The following is a 19865-nucleotide window of genomic DNA, read 5'->3' as shown; positions in this document are numbered from 1 at the left end:
TTCCGCTACTGATGGAAAAACTGATCCTGAGGGAAATTCAAGAAAAGAGACGCATAGTGGAATAATACTAAAGGTGCAGTCTGTAACATTTCTCAAACTTGAAGTACAGATAAACATGCACTGAGATAAAATGACAATTAGAAATAAATAAACTGTAAACGTCATCATTTTGAATCACCAATCACAGCCATCCTTCCAGAGTGTTCCCTCTCTCTCTCCCATTCTAGTTCACTCTCTTCTAGTTCCCTCTTCTCTCTCCTTTCCTCTCTTTTTCTCAGTCCCTCTCTCTTCTTTCCTCTCTTGTCACCCCCCCTCCCTTCACCTCTCTCTCTCATTCCCCCTCTTTCTCCCTCCTTTCCCTTCATTTTTAACTCTCTACTCCTCTCTCTTTCCTCTCTCTCTCTCTCTCTCTCTCTCTCTCTCCTGTCACTATCCCCGTCTCTCTCCTTCTCTCTCTCTCTCTTCTCCCCTCGTCACTCCGCTCTTCATCCTCTCGGTGCTTTAACGAGGACAGGAGAGAGTGATGATGGAGAGTCAATTACGGCCCCCTGCTGGACGCTAACACTATTTCACCTTTGATTAGACCTGAGTGGCTCGTGGACTGACCTGGATCATCAGTTCGAGCTCGGGGGGCGTGCGGGGTCTGTCGGCGCCCACCACCGACTCATTTTACACTCTTCGCCTCTACACCTCACACACACCTCACACACACCTCACACACACCTCACACACACCTCACACACGACTCTACACACATGACTTCAGATGGATTCTCAGTTGTTCTTGACCGAGTTCTTGAGTTGTTTTTGACCGGCCCTTGTCACATTATTGGTGTGGGATTTGTATTTCTATTACATGAGGTGTAAATAAAGCTAGAGGAACCATGAGTACCTTAATTGCGGCAGCCATCTTGTGACTGTAGGAAGAGGAAAGTTCAAGAAGAAAGAAAAAGGATGTAAAAATATGTCCTTCAGCAAATCTTAACCATAAAGCGTATATATGAATGGACATAGACATCGAGTTCCAAACAGGAAGTGCTCCAGTTGGCTTTTCTGGCTCCTTCTGCCTCTGGCTCCACTTGACGTACACTGAGATCTTGTGGCTCCTGCTTCTGTGAGCCTCGTCATTTTGGTCTTAAAATGTTCGTATTAACCCGTGACACATGATCCTGTTTTTTTCATTTCGCTATTTTGTCCTTAAATTAAGATACGAACATAAATAAGAGACCAATCAGAAGCCTTCATTCCCCGAGGTCGCTCTTCTGGCATTAGCAACAGGTTTGATTGACATCTAGTGTGTTTCGTTACGAAGCATGGATCTATTAAAATAACTGGATAGTGTATTGCTGTTTGTAGCTGCCTCCAGCTTGACGTAGTTACACTCACTGGAACTTCAGCAGAAAAAATCTCATGGGCCGAAAGAGGATTTTTCGCAACGTAAGCTCAATGTAATCACTAACTGCTCGTGTTCTTCTCACCTACAACTTTAAAAAATGTTGGATTTGTTGGCGATTTTTAACAATTTTTAGATCATAAAATTTTTCAGTTGTTTCAGTTCAGTCACATTTAACCACATGACAACATGATTGGCTCTTGTGGTTGCTATGATACTCGCATGGGGAGTTTGATTTGAGTGGAGCCGAATCATGGAGCTATTAAAATAACTGGATAGTGTATTGCTGCTTCCAGTTGATGTAGTGGACACTCACTGGAACTTCAGCAGAAAAAAATCCTATGGGTTGAGAGAGGATTTTTCTCATAGAGCGCAATGTAATCACAAACTGCTCGTGTTTGACTGACAGGGCACCTACAACTTTCAAAAATGACGGATTTGTTGGTGATTTTTACCTATTTTTAGATCATCATAGGGGGTCCGGTTTGGGGACCACAGGATCTCATCTCTGCTGTTAGCGGACGATGTTGTCCTGTTGGCTTCATCGAACCAGGACCTGCAATGTGCACTGGGGCGGTTTGCAGCCGAGTGTGAAGCGGCTGGGATGAAGATCAGCTCTTCTAAGTCTGAGGCCATGGTTCTCGACCGGAAAAAGGTGGCTTGCCCTCTCCGGGTGGGTGGGGAGTCTTTGCCTCAAGTGGAGGAGTTCAAGTATCTCGGGGTCTTGTTCACGAGTGAGGGAAGGACGGAACGTGAGATTGACAGGCGGATCGGTGCAGCTTCGGCAGTGATGCGGTCACTGTGTCAGACCGTTGTGGTGAAGCGGAGCTTTGCCTTTCGGCTCAGCTCTCGATTTACCGGTCAGTCTTCGTTCCTACTCTCACCTATGGTCATGAGCTCTGGGTAGTGACTGAAAGGACAAGATTGCGGATACAAGCGCTTGAAATGAGTTTCCTCCGCAGGGTGTCTGGGTGCTCCCTTAGAGATAGGGTGAGGAGCTCAGTGACACGGGAGGAGCTCGGAGTAGAGCCGCTGCTCCTCCACGTCGAGAGGAGCCAGTTGAGGCTCGGGCATCTGTTCCGGATGCCTCCTGGGCGCCTCCCTCGGGAGGTGTTCCGGGCATGTCCCACCGGGAGGAGGCCCCGGGGAAGACCCAGGACACGCTGGAGGGACTATGTCTCTCGGCTGGCCTGGGAACACCTCGGGGTCCCCCCGGAGGAGCTGGAGGACGTGTCTGGGGTGAAGGAAGTCTGGGAGTCCCTGCTTAGGTTGCTGCCCCCGCGACCCGGCCCCGGATAAGCGGACGAAAATGGATGGATGGATAGATCATCATAAACTTTTTCTCAGCTCAAAATCCTTCAGTTGTCTTAAAAAAACGCTTTATACTCGTTCGCTCCGGCTCTGCTCTAGCTCCTCTCGCTCTGATTGGTCAAAGCGATCACGTGATACACGAGCCCGCGCTTCGGGAGAACACTACTGCACATGCTCGGTCGACCCACAGCCACCAGAAGTACCTCGCCGGGCTAAAGGATAATCTGGAATCATGCGCCATTGAGCTCGGCCAACTGACTTGAATATGCGGTCATTTTGAAACCCCGGGGCTTATCGCGATGAAGCCCCCTTCCTGCTTCCCAGTGAGAAGGGCGGGCACATTTAACCACCTCAAACATGATTGGTTCTTGCGGTTGCTATGGTACTCGAGGACAGATTTCCAAATTTGGAGCATGGGGAGTTTCATTTGTCTGGAGCCGCTTTTTTAGACAGTTTATGATCTTAATGAAAACACAGCTCTGATGGGACGTACAGCTTTACCATAATGATGACGTCTTTAACTTTATCACTGATTATTGTTTACAGATTATGTCATCAACATTTTTCCCTCTTTGTTTTTTACAGAATCTGAGCGTAAATAACTGATTTAGCTGGAAGTACAACAGATGAGAGGATTTGTGCCACTTAACAAAAAGTTCTTCTCCAATCACAATAAAGTCATAAGCTACATGGCATTAACAGTTTTTCCATTTTTAAATCCATTTTGTATTTTTTCTTGACTTTTCAAACAATCTTAATACTTAGGTCTGTAGTTCTGCGTCGTGTTGTCATGGTAACTAACCCCCCTGCAGAGCATAAAAAGATGTCAGCCAAAATGATCAATTCACACCAAATTATTAGACTACACTTTTATTCATGTTTCTGTGACTTCAGTTCAGAATAACTTAGTTCTTACTTATTGCTTTTTTTTTTTAACCTCGCCTGAAATGTCCCACAGTATGGCATTAAACCTGCCTACCTCCATGGGAAACAACATATGTATTCATACAGTTATACTTTCTTTATTTTTCTCCCTCTTCCTTTCTGTCACTCATTCTCTCTCCCACTCCTCTCTCTCCCGTTCTGCTGTCATCCCCCTCTTCTCTCTCTCATCCACCTTCTCTTTCTCTCCTGTCTCTCTCTCCTCCCCTCCACCTCTTTCTCATTCACACTCCCTTTGTCCCATCTTTCTTTCTCTCTGCTCCTCGCTTTTCTCTCGCTCCTGTCTCTCTTTCCCTCTTCTTTCTCTCTCTCTCTACTCCTCATTTCTCTCTCTCTCTCTCTCTTTACTCTCTCTCTTCTCTCTCTTTCCTGACTCTCCTTCTTGCTCTCTACTCTTCTCTTTTCTCTCTCTTTCTCCTGTCTCTCCTTCTCGCGCTCTACTCCTCTCCTGTCTCTCCTTTCCTCTTCTCTTTCTCTCTCTACTCCTCTCTCTCTCTCTCTACTCTTTTCTCTCTCTACTCCTCATTTTTCTTTCTCTCTCTCTACTCCTCTCTTGTCTCTCTCTCTTTCCTGTCTCTCCTTCTCGCTCTATACTCCTCCCTTTTCTCTCACTCCTGTCTCTCCTTTCCACTTTTCTCCCTACTCCTCTCTTCTCTCTCTCTCTGTACTCCTTTCTCTCTCTCTACTCCTCTCTTGTCTCTGTCTCCTGTGTCGCTCTCTCTCTGCTCCTCACTTTTCTCTCTCTTTCTCCTGTCTCTCCTACTCGCTCTCTTCTCCTCTCGTCTTTCTCTCTCCTTTCTCTTCTTCTCTCACTCTCTCTACTTCTCTTTTCTCTCTTTACTCCTCTCTTCTCTCTCTCTCCTTCTCTCTCTCTACTCCTCTCTTTTCTCTCTCTCTCATCACTATCCCCCTCTTTCTTCTTTTTGTTTAAATTTGACAGCAAAAAAGTAATGTACATTTCTATTACTTCAGTTCAAAATGTTTCTTGCCTTGTTTTTTTTTTTTTTTTTTTTGAACCTTACCTGGAATATCCCACAGTATGGCATTAAACACATCTCCCTGCGTATATATTTATACAGTTAAATAGTTGGCTCGAGTCTCTCTCTTGTCGTCTGCGTTTGACTTTGGGACAAAAGAACGAGCTCGTCTCCGTGTTCTTTTAAGAAACACTGAACATTTCTCTACAGGAGATTCTGTCGGCGCAGGCGGGAGTCCTTTTATTTACACTTCTACTCCTACGGCAAGCTACGATTTTATTCCATTTATTAATCGCTACGGCAACTAATAATCCATGTACCCACTCCATATGTGTCCCTCTGCTTTTTCTGACAAAAAAGCTTGTGCACAAAAAACGCAAATTACCGTCGAATTCTGTAACGTTTTTCAGCCGAAGTCATTTGTTATTTGCTTCTCATTTGAATTTTCCGACGTGTTTTTCACCAAATTTGTGGATATATTTGAACGCTGATCGTGTGTTTTGTTTGGGGAACTTGAAATTTTAGTGTGAATGTGAAATTTAACCTCGATTTTGGTTAAAATATTTATAAATGTTTGGTGTTTTCATCCTGAGAAATGCCAAGGTGCAAATTTGGATGTGAATAAATTACCTCTGAGAAAGTCTTTGCACAAAACATTTTGATTTTGTTGCTGCTGTTTCCAACCGACTGTTTTACTCATGATACATTTAAAGGTGCATTGTGGAACTTTTCTGGTGGAGGGTCCGTCCAGTGCTTGTCCACATGTTCCCGGTGTTCCTCTCCCTACTTTCCTCTCTGTCTGTCTCCTCCTCTCTCACAAACTCTCTCGCTTTCTCTTTCTTCTTCGTCTTTCTCGCTTTCATTTTCTCTCTTCCACTCTGTCTCTCCTTCTCTCTCTCACGTCTCTCTCTTTCCCCCTCTCCTCTCTCTCACCACCCCATCTTTCTTTCTCTCCCTTCTCTTGTTCTCTCTCGCTTTGCACCCCCTTCTCTCTATCCTTTTCTCCTGCCTCTCTCTTTTACTCCTCTCTCTCACTCTCTTTTTATCCTCTCTCTTTCTATACTCTCTCTCTCTTTCTATCATCTCTCTCTCTTTCTATCCTCTCTCTCTCTCTCTCTTTCTGTCCTCTCTCTCTCTCTCTTTCTATCCTCTCTCTCTCTTTCTATCCTCTCTCTCTTTCTATCCTCTCTCTCTTTCTATCCTCTCTCTTTCTATCCTCTCTCTCTCTTTCTATCTCTCTCTCTCTCTTTCTATCCTCTCTCTCTCTTTCTATCCTCTCTCTCTCTCTTTCTATCCTCTCTCTCTCTTCTCTTTCTATCCTCTCTCTCTCTTTCTATCCTCTCTCTCTCTTTCTATCCTCTCTCTCTCTCTTTCTATCCTCTCTCTCTCTCTCTCTATCCTCTCTCTCTCTCTCTCTCTCTATCCTCTCTCTCTCTCTCTATCCTCTCTCTCTTTCTATCCTCTCTCTCTCTCTCTCTCTCTATCATCTCTCTCTTCTATCTCTCTCTATCCTCTCTCTCTCTTCCTCTCTCTCTCTCTCTCTCTCTTCTCTCTCTTCTCTCTCTCTCTATCTCTCTCTCTCTCTTTTCTATCCTCTCTCTCTATCTCTCTCTATCCTCTCTCTTCTATCCTCTCCTCTCTCTCTTCTCTATTCTCTCTCTCTATCTCTCTATCTCTCTCTCTCTTTCTCTCTCTCTCTCTCTCTCTCTCTCTCTATCCTCTCTCTCTCTTTCTATCTCTCTCTCTCTCTCTTTCTATCCTCTCTCTCTCTTTCTATCCTCTCTCTCTCTCTATGTCCTCTCTCTCTCTCTTTCTATCCTCTCTCTCTCTTTCTATCCTCTCTCTCTCTTTCTATCCTCTCTCTCTTTCTATCCTCTCTCTCTCTTCTCTCTCTCTATCCTCTCTCTCTCTTCTCTCTCTCTCATCCTCTCTCTCTCTCTTCTATCCTCTCTCTCTCTTCTATCCTCTCCTCTTTCTTCTCTATCCTCTCTCTCTCTCTCTCTCTCTCTCTTTCTATCCCCTCTCTCTCTCTCCTCTCTCTCTCTTTCTATCCTCTCTCTCTTGCTCTCTTTCTATCCCCCCTCTCTCTCTCTTGCTCTCTCCTTCTTTCTCTCTCATCTCTCTCCTCTCTCTCTCGCTTACACTCTCTGCTCTCTCGCTCTTTATATCCTCTCTCTTTTTCTACCCCTCTCTCTCTCTCTCACTCTCCTCTCTCACTCTTTCTATCCTCTCTCTCACTCTCTTTTTATCCTCCTTCTCTCTCTCTCTCTCTCTCTCTCTCTCTCTCTCTCTCTCTCACCAAACCAGACCAAACCAGACCAAGTTCCAGGTCAGATCTGTGGAGAGGCGACCCCGCTCACAGTCAGAATGTCTGTTTGTCTCTGTATTTTTGAGCTCTAAAACCACCTGTAACTGAACAAACATAACATCGAGCTGTTTAATGTCACACTGCGGAACATTCCAGACAGATCAATGACATATCTATAGAAACGAGGAGGTATCGGACCCTTTAAAAGTCTCCACAGATCTAAACGATTACATTAAACGTCCATGATGTGATCGTGGTGCATTGACCTCGGCTGGAGAGGAGTTTAAACGCACTGTGCAGTAAATAGTCGTAAACAAAACATTAGTCCACAGATTAGAGCAATACTTATGGATTTTGAGACCAGCAGAGACAGAAACGATGGTGTCTCTGTTGCGAGTTAGACTCCCTTTTATTGTTTTTGTCTCGCTCATTTAAACAACCCGTATTATTTTATTTTCTGATCTGTTATAATAATGTTTCCTCGTCACAAACAGACCTGGAGTTGTGTTTTTTTTTTTTTTTTTTTTCATGTTTAACACACAATCGTTGCAGAATTAGGCTGAGTTCTTCTTGTTTCCACCTGGTGATGTCATGTGGTAATACAGGAAGTGCTCCATTGTGTTTTTAAACTCCATATATCCAGTGGTGTAGTGGGGATTTTTTTAAGTGATCCACCCCCGAAAACATTAACGCTATTCATAATCACCTACAGAACATAAATCATAGGCTACAAGACATGAACCAGGACTAAACCAGGACTAAACCTGAACTAAACCAGGACTAAACCAGGACTAAACCAGGACTAAACCAGGACTAAACCAGGACTAAACCAGACTAAACCACTAACCAGGTCTAAACCAGGACTAAACCAGGACTAAAACCAGGACCAGGACTAAACCAGGACTAAAACCAGACTAAACCAGGACTAAACCAGGACTAAACCAGGACTAAACCAGGACTAAACCAGGACTAAACCAGACTAAACCAGGACTAAACCACCAGGACTAAACCAGGACTAAACCAGACTAAACCAGAGACTAAACCAGGACTAAACTAAACCAGGTCTAAACCAGGACTAAACCAGGACTAAACAGGACTAAAACCAGGTCTAAACTAAACCAGGACTAAACCAGGACTAAACCAGGACTAAACCAGGACTAAAACCAGGACTAGACTAAACCAGGACTAAACCAGGACTAAACCAGGACTAAACCAGAAACCATAAACCAGGACTAAAACCAGGACTAAACCAGGACTAAACCTAGGACTAAACCAGGACTAAACCAGGACTAAACTAGGACTAAACCAGGACAACCAGGTCTAAACCAGGACTAAAAACCAGACTAAACCAGACTAAACCAGACTAAACCAGGACTAAACCAACTAAAGGACTAAAACCAGACTAAACCAGACTAACTAAACCAGTACTAAATCAGGACTAAAACCAGGACTAAACCAGGACTGAACCAGGTCTAAACCAGGACTAAAACCATGACTAAAGCAGGACTGAACCAGGTTTAAACCATGTCTAAACTAATACTAAACCATGTCTAAATTAGGACTAAACCATGTTAAATTAGGACTAAACCAGACTAAACCAGGACTGAACCAGACTAAACCAGGACTGAACAGGACTAAACCAGAACTGAACCAGGTTTAAACTATGTCTAAACCAGGACTAAACTAGAAATGAAACAGAACTGAACCAGGACTAAACCAGGTCTAAACCAGGACTAATCTTGGACTTGAGAGAGAGAGAGAGAGAATCCCAGGTCTCCGAGAATCCAGAGTCTCCACAAGGCGCAATCAGGCGACGGCTGCTCTTAGTCCTGTGGGGCATGAGTTCTGCACCAGTCCTTTCTCCTGTGGTCAAACGGTTTAGTCCTGGTTCAGTCCTGGTTCAGTCCTGGTTTAGATCTGTTTCTGTCCTGGTTTAGTCCTGGTCCCTCATGTCTCAGGTCACTACAGGACAGTTCTGCAGATTTCATGAGTCTATGCCAGTTGTTTTCACCATTTCCAATAGCTGCAGTTTAACATTTAAGTTGTGGCTATTTTATATTTGTTTAGTTTTTTTGTTTTTATATCTGAGAGAAGTGGGTGGATGGCATACCCTAGCATACCATGCTCACTACACCCCTGCATACATCAGTAAAGATTAACAATTCTAGTAAACAAAAGGTAAAAGGAGCTGTTAACCTGAAAACTACACCAAACAAACTAATCACCAGGTTTAACAGAGGATTTTGAGCTTTAACGATTTAGAATTACGCAAATGAGTGAAGAGAAACAAAACACAAGAGTCAGTTTTGCAAAATATAGGACCTTTAATGTTAATATTCCTAACAAAAAACATACAAAATAGTGTATATGGTTAAATAGATAAAGATAAATTGAACAAATGCCATACTGTGGGGTATTCAAGACAAAGCAATAGCGTCTCCATGGCGACAGACAGGTAGTTTTAACACAACATTACGGCGCAATAGCTCGATAATGGCGTGGTAATATTGTAGTAATGAAGGGATAATGGGGGATGCATTTATTTCTCCAGCTTGTTTACAAATTTATAAGCTGGTAATTTAGTTTAACTCTTTTCACTGTTTAAAGGCGCACTGCGTAATATTTCTAAGGGAGCGTCCATTACCTGGTTATCTCCATGAAAATCTTATTGCTTTGTCTAGAATGTATAAACCTGTGGATCACAAGGGAGACAACTGCTGTTTTTTTGAGCAATAGACTCGCTCATAATGAATAAATGCTGTGTTTAATGCCACACCATGGAACTTTCCAGGCCAAGCAATAACATATCTCCATGGAGACAAGAAAGTAGCCGATCCTCCACCAGAAAAGTGGTGCAGTTCACCTTTAAATGAACTTAATTTAGAGTTATTTGGTGTAGTACATCCGAGAATAAGGACTTTATCTTCTGACTCATGGTTTATTGGACGATGTTGTTTCAGATCCGGTGGACGAAGACGGCGGGCAGCGTGTCGGACCGCTTCCAGGACTCGAGCGTGTTCAACGAGACGCTCCACATCGCAAAGATCCTCCGAACCCAAGGGGGGCGCTACTACTGCAAGGCTGAGAACGGACTGGGCTCTCCGGCCATCAAGTCCATCAGAGTGGACGTCTACTGTGAGTGCCCACATGATTACTTAAATATATGTAAACACGCAACCGGCCCATGTGACCTGTGAGAGTTTCTGCTTCTAACACTTAACCACTGATCATATTATGCCCCGCCCACTTTTACCTCTAAATACGAGTAAACTGTGCTGTCTTTGTGGTGGCTAAATGGAAATCCTCCAATTTTAACACTTCCAGAATGACATGTTTTACATAACCGCGCAACATGTTCTAACCATAAAATATAGAAACTTACTTTTTTATCTTGAATAGCTGACAGTTTTGGCTTTCAATATCCTACATCACACACACACTGCATGATAACTTTGGGAAAACGAGTGTCCAATAGAATCTTTATTTTTGGCCAAACACATGCACTCCATTTCATTTTGATTGACCCAAACTTTGCCAAAGAGTGTAGTGAGTCAAGATCGTCGATTGCTCTGAGAGTCTGTGTTTGTTTCAATTGAAAAAGACGCTCTATGTGCAGTTATTTCTCAAATAAATCGCAAATTATGCATCTTGGTTTGCGCAATTGTGCATCCTTTGCTATTTTTATTTGAAAGGTTTATTTCACTCAAAATGTACAAATCCAAATATAATAAACCCCATGGAAATGCAGGAATGTACATGATGTCGCTTTGTGCAGGAGCTGTTTCCTTGACTGGCACCAGGAAAGTAACTGGACAATTGCACTTTTTTTTTTTTTGGTTTTTGATTGCAATAAGGTTATTTTTAGTTTACTTACAGACTTGATATTTTGCATTTTAGTAGCTAAGACCCTAAATTAAGCATGTTTATGTCCAAAAAGTTGTTTATACATGTTTGCTGTGCGGTTTGTATGAAAGAGTGTGAATTTAATTTTCTTTGTATTTGTATTTCCAGTCCTATAGCTTTTATTACAGCCATATGACAGCAGCAGACTGTGAAATAACAGTTTGTAGTGCCTGTAGCATACATGTTTTCATACATAATTCACCTCTAACTAGAGACACATTAGTTACATGCTTACCTATGTTCAGTGTTCAGTTTTCAGGTTTGTGTTTTAAATACAGTGTAGTCGCACGGTCCCTTTAAGACCCGTTGACGTTTGAGGCAGGCTGTTCTGTTTACCGTTATTAGCCGTTTTGTTGTGGTTGTGAGTTCAGTTAATAAAGCGACACACGACTTTCTGAGTCTGAAATGTGAGAACTTGTCGGCTCCTTTTTATTAAGCACAACTTCCACAAGGTTGTACTGAAAAGAAATTTAGGGGGTAAAAGGGGGAGTTTTTGCACAAATAAGTAGTCAAAAGAGTTTGTGGAGTAAGGGCACACACACGTATTTTAGGGGGTGTTCCTGGTTAGGTCCTGGTTTGGTTCCTGGTTTTAGTCCATATGTCGACTTCCGACTCTCTTTTTATCTTACACATAACATATAGCAATACAACATACTGCATATTGCCCCCCCTCTTTCTGTAACTGCTGCAGTGAGCCTCGTCATTTTGATCGTCAATTGTTCCTATACACGCATCAAGAATCTCGGACTTCCGGTCATTGCGGAATGCATACTGGGAAGGATTTTCCGAAAAAGTGAGCATCAAACCGCCATGTTTGATTTTACAGTGGGATGTGTCTATTGACAAAGCTGATCTTTTCAAGTCTTTTGAACCATATCACTTTTGTTTCTGGTTCTGATATTGTCATATTTTAGTTTTGGGATTTGGACATCGTTAACTGTGTGGTTGTTGGATCCTAACAGTGGAAAACAGCTCAAGAAATGTGTTTGCGAACTCCATAACTGCAAAAGGGAATCAGATCTGTGTGACTGTAAACTTCCATTTAAACTGTTTCCCTTCCCAACGGAATTGAAAAATAGTGAAAGGTGAAGGCGATGGGCAGGATTGATCCACGGGAAAGACAAAAAAGGAAACCTTTGACTGCCTAAATCATCCCGAGTTTGCAGCAAACATTTTGTATGTGGAGCACCATCAAAGTAAAATCCTGATCCCTCACTCATTCACTGGTTATGAATTTAAAAAGTCAACGCCGAAGCAAAAGGCCCCAGCTGTTCTCCAAGAAACACCTTCCACTGCAAAGAGACCAAGACGTGATGTTGCAGTAAAACCACAAGAACAAGAAAGTGCAGCTCAGCCTGTTTGTCTTCTGTACATCTCACTTAACAATTGGGATCCCTAAGTGATGGAGCTCCACATACAAAATGTTCGTTGCAAAATCGGTATGATTTAGGCAGTCAAGTTTTTCATCTTTCCCGTGGATCAGTCCTGCCCATCGCCTTCGCCTTTCACTATTTTTCAATTCCGTTGGGAAGGGAAACAGTTTAAATGGAGGTTTACAGTCACACACATCTGATTCCCTTTTGCATTTATGGAGTTCGCAAACACATTTCTCGAGCCGTTTTCCGCCGTTAGGATCCAACAACCACACAATTAACTATGTCCGAATCCCAAAACTAAAATATGACAATATCAGAACCAGAAACAAAAGTGATATGGTTCAAAAGAGTTGAAAAGATCGACTTTGTCAAAAGACACACCCCACTGTAAAATCAAACATGGAGGTTTGATGCTCACTTTTTCAGAAAATCCTTCCCAGTATGCGTCGTGCAATGACCTGAAGTCCGAGATTCTTGATACGTGTATTCACCCACTCTCCACGATCTTGCTGTTTTGATTTTGCTATTTTGTCCGTGAATAAATTCCTGATACGGATCTTTATTTGACTGGGGCTGAACTCTATGGGTGACGTCACACTCACTTAGTCCACTTGTTTCTCCAGCCCATGACACACACAGAGCCCTGCCTGAGTGCGTTTAAAGTACCACACTGATTCTGTGGCCTGTGGGAGATGGAGAGTCAGAGCTATTTTGACTAACCACATGATTGAACACTTATTTCCTCCTTGTAATCACTGATGCTGCTTTAAAAAGAAAATGAGCCGCCAATTGTGTGAGCGGCGAGTCTGGGGGCTGAACACATCGAGTAACCTCCATTTGGGTCCAATGGATTCAAAATTGTAATGATACCTCAGCCTAATGTCACGAAAACAAAAATGGGAGCGACTTTACAAAAAATATAGCACATGCCTTAAAGCTGTAGAATATTTTGATTAGGTGATCCTCCAAGTTGTATTCTCACGTATCTCCACTAGAGGCTGCCTATGTTACTGCTGTCTGAGAGTGAAAAACAAACAAAGAAACTTAAAGATGGTCAATTTAAAGTATTTTTGATGACTCAAGTTTTTGGTTCAAGTTGTAAATATAAATTATAGTTATACAGTTATAGTTTGTGAAGTTATGTGTTTTTAATCTGGTACATAAGGGTGAGTTGCTGCACAGTCGTAGGGAGTATTATCTCTTACATAAAGGTGAGTTGTTGTACACTTGTAGGGAGTATTATCTGTTACATAAGGGTGAGTTGTACAGTTGTAGGGAGTATTATCTGTTACATAAGGTGAGTTGTACAGTTGTAGGGAGTATTATCTGTTACATAAGGTGAGTTGTACAGTTGTAGGGAGTATTATTGTTACATAAGGGGAGTTTGTACAGTTGTAGGGAGTATTATCTGTTACATAAGGGTGAGTTGTTGTACAGTTGTAGGGAGTATTATCTGTTACATAAGGGTGAGTTGTACAGTTGTAGGGAGTATTATCTGTTACATAAGGGTGAGTTGTACAGTTGTAGGGAGTATTATCTGTTACATAAGGGTGATTTGTACAGTTGTAGGGAGTATTATCTGTTACATAAGGTGAGTTGTACAGTTTGTAGGGAGTATTATCTGTTACATAAGGTGAGTTGTACAGTTGTAGGGAGTTTATCTGTTACATATTTGTAGGGAGTATTATCTGTTAGGGTGAGTTGTACAGTTGTAGGGAGTATTATCTGTTACATAAGGTGAGTTGTACAGTTGTAGGGAGTATTATCTGTTACATAAGGTGAGCTGTACAGTTGTAGGGAGTATTATCTGTTACATAAGGGTGAGTTGTACAGTTGTAGGGAGTATTATCTGTTACATAAGGGTGAGTTTGTACAGTTGTAGGGAGTATTATCTGTTACATAAGGGTGAGTTGTACAGTTGTAGGGAGTATTATCTGTTACATAAGGTGAGTTGTACAGTTGTAGGGAGTATTATCTGTTACATAAGGGTGAGTTGTAACAGTTGTAGGGAGTATTATCTGTTACATAAGGGTGAGTTGTACAGTTGTAGGGAGTATTATCTGTTACATAAGGGTGAGTTGTACAGTTGTAGGGAGTATTATCTGTTACATAAGGGTGAGTTGTACAGTTGTAGGGAGTATTATCTGTTACATAAGGTGAGTTGTACAGTTGTAGGGAGTATTATCTGTTACATAAGGGTGATTTGTACAGTTGTAGGGAGTATTATCTGTTACATAAGGGTGAGTTGTACAGTTGTAGGGAGTATTATCTGTTACATAAGGGTGAGTTTTACAGTTGTAGTTTTTGGTGGAATAATACCAGTTGTAAATATAAATTATAGTTCTATAGTTACAGTTTGTAAAGTTATGTGTTTTTAAACTAGCCTCTCACGCGTGCTGTTCTTTCCGCTGTATCGTAACCTGAGATCCAAATTTAGCGTCTGTAAAAGTTAGCGAGAGGGTTATCAGCGCAGACCTGAGCCTCTGGAGAATGCTAATTAAGCTAACGGACTTTATCATCCTGACACACACATCACCTGCACTATTTTTGTAGTCTCACAAACAAAGATACTGCATTACAAAAAATAATGGATTAAGACATAATGTGTCTGTTACGGGCTCAAGGTGTAGAGTTAGTTGATGTTGGATAAGTTTAAAGCCATATTGTGGAACACTTCAGGCAAAATAATAACGTTTCATTGGAGACCAGTAGCAGTAACTGTTATGGTGGAGTGTTACTGTTTTACCCACAGTGTTCTGCAGTATGGCATTAAACTCATCTGTATCCATGGAGACAAGCAGGTGACACCACAAGGCCAAGGTGAACCTGCTCACTGTAAAAATACATGTTTTTCAAGATACTTTTTTTAGCAGTAAAACATCGGAAATTTAGGCGACGTTTCTATGATGACGGTCTGAACAGAGGACGCAAAAGTGGCGTCGCATCTTCACTTTTATTCCGTGTTTAAATGAGCGTTTTCGGGAGGAAATCCGCGTGCATACAGTGACGTAAAAATGTGTGGAATTCGATTGGTTATGCGGCCAGGCGGCTCGGTGGTGATGTATGTGACGTAAACGCGTACGCGACGTGAGCAGATCTGACCAGAGTTTTGCATCTTGGGCAGTGTAGACGGAAACATATGTCAGAGCGTATTCAACTTTTCCACTCTGGAGGGTGGTTTAAGATTTTTTTTTGCATTTTTAAGCTCCAAAAACGCCGTCACCGTCTAAACGAAAGGCGCTTCAGATAAAATACTTTGTCATTTTTACCAGGCTCAAAACATTTCTGTTTGACTGTGCATATAACTGAAAGGTTTTCATTCTGCACTCTTCTCTCCAATTTATGTCTCTCTTTTTAAATTTTAATCTTCATGATTATTTATGTTTTGATTTGTTTTTATTATGATTTTAATGTATTTCTTATTCTGTAAAGCACTTTGAATTACTTTGTGTACGAATTGTGCTGTACAAATAAATAAACCCCCCCGGAGGAGCTGGAGGACGTGTCTGGGGTGAAGGAAGTCTGGGAGTCCCTGCTTAGGCTGCTCCCCCCGCGACCCGGCCCCGGATAAGCGGACGAAAATGGATGGATGGATGGAAATAAACTTGCCTTGCGTTTTTACCTGTAAGCATTCGAGTGTAAACAGGCCCTTAATAAATGTAAAGTTGCATACTGCATCTTTAGAGGAAACATTATTCATTTGTGTTATTAGGTTCTTTTTTCAGACCAAGAGTTTTGTTTTCATACCTGACAATTTGGACTGCTCACTAGCCTATAAATGTATAAATCAGCGAACCGGACACGTCACTGCAACATCACGCGAGCTAGTGAGCAATCGAAAACTCTGTCAGGTATGAAAACAAACTCTTGGTCTGAAAAAATAAAAATAAAAAGATCCTAATGACATAAATTATCAGAACACCAAATGAACCTCACTGAACTATTATTAATTTGTGCGTGTGATTTTTATTTTTTATCTTTTTGCTTTTGAGCAGGTTACACGGTTGTTCCCTCATCATGAACTTCCTCAGATTTGTAGTTGGTGTTATTCATGCATGCTTAAAGGCCCAATTAACTTCTTTTTTTTCAACCAAAAAGTAGACTGAAGATTTTTCACTAATGATACGGTCAATGTGCCCTTCCTGTTTGAAACTCCACAAAATGGGCACTTATTTGTCCTGAAGGAGGCCCTCTTTTCGCTTGTTTCCATGGAAATGTTGTTTGTTTGGTTAAACACTTAAACACAAAATGTAATACTTTTTCAACAATATAAAACCATAGATAAAAACCCATTGCTTGTTAAAAGTAAAACTTCAAACTTTCTTCAGAATATTAGACTTAGACAAACTTTATTGATCCACAAGGGAAATTACTTGGACACAGTAGCTCACTCATTCACAACAACTATAATGACAAAGAGAAAAAATATTAATGATAATAATCAATTCTAAATAAGTAGCAAAAGAAGACAGCAAAAGAATTATATAAATGTAAATGTACAAGTCAAAATAAAATTGAGAAATAAGTAATACAATATAAAATCTTAGCTGTAGGGAGCATTATCTGTTACATAAGAGTGAGTCGTTGTACAGTTGTAGGGAGTATTATCTGTTACATAGGGGTGAGTTGTTGTACATTTGTAGGGAGTATTATCTGTTACATGGGTTAGTTGTTGTACAATTGTAGGTAGTATTATCTGTTACAAAAGGATGAGTCATTGTACAGTTGTAGGGAGTATTATGTATTATATAAGGGTGAGTTGTTGTACAGTTGTAGGGAGCATTATCCGTTACATAAGGGTGAGTTGTTGTACAGTTGTAGGGAGTATTATCTGTTACATAAGGGTGAGTTGTACAGTTGTAGGGAGTATTATCTGTTACATAAGACTGCTTTGTTGTACAGTAATTTGTCGTAATATATTCTGATTCGACGTGAATCTGTCCACCACACATTGATTTTTTTTTTTCACCTTTTCGAGTGTTTGGTTTACGGCGACTCCAGGAGGCGTCAGGGGCCCAGACATGATAAAGCTCGGAGCCGAGGGGAGCCGCACTTTCACGGGTGGGTGTGCAGTAATCGGAAACACCGGTTGTGCTTACGGAGAGGCGCACTCCCCCACACAGCCTCCAGGGGGCCCTTTAAATCACATGCTCCTGCCTTTGAATCTGAACCTCGAATGCACCACGCAGACTCCTCCATTTAACACTACAGCGGTGTTACTCGGTCTGAGAGAGAGAGAGAGGAGTAGAGGGATAGAGAGAAGCAAGAAAGAAAGAGGAGCCTATTAAGGATTTGCGTATGATGTGGCAGTCACGTGGTTTAATGTTTTGGTGGTCATAATGTTACTTAAGGGTGAGTTGCTGTACAGTTGTAGGGAGTATTATCTGTTACATTGTACAGTACAGTTGTACAGGTAGCTGTTACAGGGTGAGTTGTACAGTTGTAGTATTGTTACATCAGAGTTGTACAGTATTATCTGTTATACTGTTACAGGGTGAGTTGTACAGTTTAGTACAGTTGTACAGTTGGAGTATTATCTGTTACATAAAGGTGAGTTGTACAGAGAGAAAAATTGATTGAGAAAAGTATTGAGAAAAGACAGTTATTGTAAGGATTTGCGTGTGATGTGGCAGTCACGTGATTTAATGTTTTGGCGGCCGTACTGGAGGTCAAGACCGGGATTATTCAGTTTAATTCAGTATAATCATGGGGACTTTAAACGACATAAAACTGTTTGAAATCAACAGCTTGTTAGATCAGCCGTCATTAGAAAGGTATAAAGCTAAAGTCGTCCTCTTGGGTTGTGGAATAGATCCCGATCTAATTCCATTGGAGACCTTTGTCAGTCTAATCAACGCTCGCTCTGTGCCCAACCTTTAGTATCCAGATATTTACAACTACTTTGTTCATTTGACATCGTCCTACACCAACCAAGAACAGAAAAGCTACAAGGGGTTAGAAGCGTCGATCTTTGTTGATCACCAAACATCACATCTATTCCGGAGAACACCCAGGGGAAGTAGAATGGGGGTCAAAATCAGAGCCGGAGCGACCCAGGACGGTGGAAATAGAGGGCCGGGGTGGGGGGGATTACTTGCTGGCGAAAGTGAGGAAGCGGGGTGGGTGTGAGATATTGTGCCGGTACACTGGCGAGAAAAATACTAGTAATAAATGTTTTATTTATTTACTTATTTATTTTAATATGGACAGTGCATATTAATGAACATCTACAACATTGCAGTGTAAATATGCCACATTATAGCAAGAATGCTCATTTCCATCTATAGTCTCTAGGCAGGTATCACCACAAATTTAACAGAAAAAACAAAAACAAATGACAGTTATACATTAAAAGTGTCCACAACTCTGGTTTTCCTTTAGCCACTGTTTCAAGTAGGATTTGAAAGTGGCAAGTGTTGGAGTTTCTCTTATTGATAGTGGCAGACTGTTCCAAAATGTTGTGCCTCTGACTGAGACACACTTTGTCCGAATGTGGAGCTCACAGTTCCCCCGGGCTGTGGCCCTAGTTCCCATCCCACTGAAGGTCCTTACTTTAATAAAATCCAGTAACGGAGGGGGGGCAAGTCCATGCAAATCTTTATAGATAAAACATCCATATTTAAAATCAACAAAATTATTAAAATTAAGCAGATAAATAGTGCAGTGGTGAAATGAGAATGGTTTCTTGTCCAATATTTTTATAGCTTTCAAAAAAGTGATTCGATGGGTTTGAGCATTGTGTAAGCAGCGAGTGAATAAGTGGTTATGCAATACTCTATATGAGACACAATCATGGATTGTAAAAACATTCGTGCCACATATAGAGTCATAAAAGATCTTACTTGTCTAAAATTCAATAAGTTAAAATTAACAGTTTTTGTAAGGCGCTTAATGTGTTTCTTAAATGTCAATGTCGGGTCCAATGTCAGTCCCAGATATTTAAACTCTTTGACGAGGCTGAGTTCCACCCCGTCCAGAAAGACATTGGACCGCTGTAGCTCAGTTGTTTTTTTTGCTGAACATCATGCAGACAGTTTTCTTCATGTTTTGGTATATATCATTTCATTTACTGTATTTTCCGGACTATTAGACGCGCTCTTAAGCCGCCAACCCCATCAAAAAACAACTGCGTGCCCCACAATCCAGAGCGCCCTATACACGAATCCACTCGGGTGTCCCAGCACGACTTCAGTAAACTACAAAGCCACACCACCCGCAAACACACACGGAGCAGACAGCGACCGCACAGCGAAAAACACCTGCAGCCACACTCATCACTTGAACGGAACGGAGGAACGAACCGAAAAAGCGAGTGCAATGTGCCACTTCTAGCCACAACTGAACAACTGAGTCACTGCGAACACGCCGACAATCCGTTGGTCCCAGACAGCACCCTCCCTACACGCCACAACTGAACAAAGCCCAGAGTCACCGTGAACACCACAAACAAAGTCCCACTGACCATCTAACTGTTGTGTTTCGTTTAAAGTCCGGTGCGGTTTATTTGTGAAAAAAGTTCAAAAATAGATCTTTCTATGACAGTGTGCCTTATGATCCAGAGCTCCTAATAGCCCAGAAAACACGGTACTGTAAATCCCTTCTTCGTTTGTGTGGATGGTCCCTCACCAGAATTGAAACGTTGACTGCACTGACGAT

The 19865-nt window shown here is 41.7% G+C and overlaps 1 protein-coding gene across 1 annotated transcript in view; it reads left to right on the top strand.

The window, feature by feature from the left end:
* The window catches only part of LOC110168285 (MAM domain-containing glycosylphosphatidylinositol anchor protein 2), a 488675-nt gene that overhangs the window by 36940 nt on the left and 431870 nt on the right, over nt 1–19865 (top strand). Inside the window, 1 exon segment of the mRNA XM_055149295.1 lies at nt 9891–10065. Within this exon segment, the coding sequence (XP_055005270.1) occupies nt 9891–10065 (175 nt within the window).

The sequence above is a fragment of the Boleophthalmus pectinirostris genome, unplaced genomic scaffold, assembly GCF_026225935.1.
Source record: "Boleophthalmus pectinirostris isolate CB_2022bp ecotype Guang Dong unplaced genomic scaffold, ASM2622593v1 HiC_scaffold_13, whole genome shotgun sequence".
In the NCBI taxonomy this organism is placed as follows: Eukaryota; Metazoa; Chordata; class Actinopteri; order Gobiiformes; family Gobiidae; genus Boleophthalmus; species Boleophthalmus pectinirostris.
The sequence above is the reverse complement of the archived record's forward strand: the minus strand, read 5'-3'. Positions and strand labels throughout refer to the sequence as shown.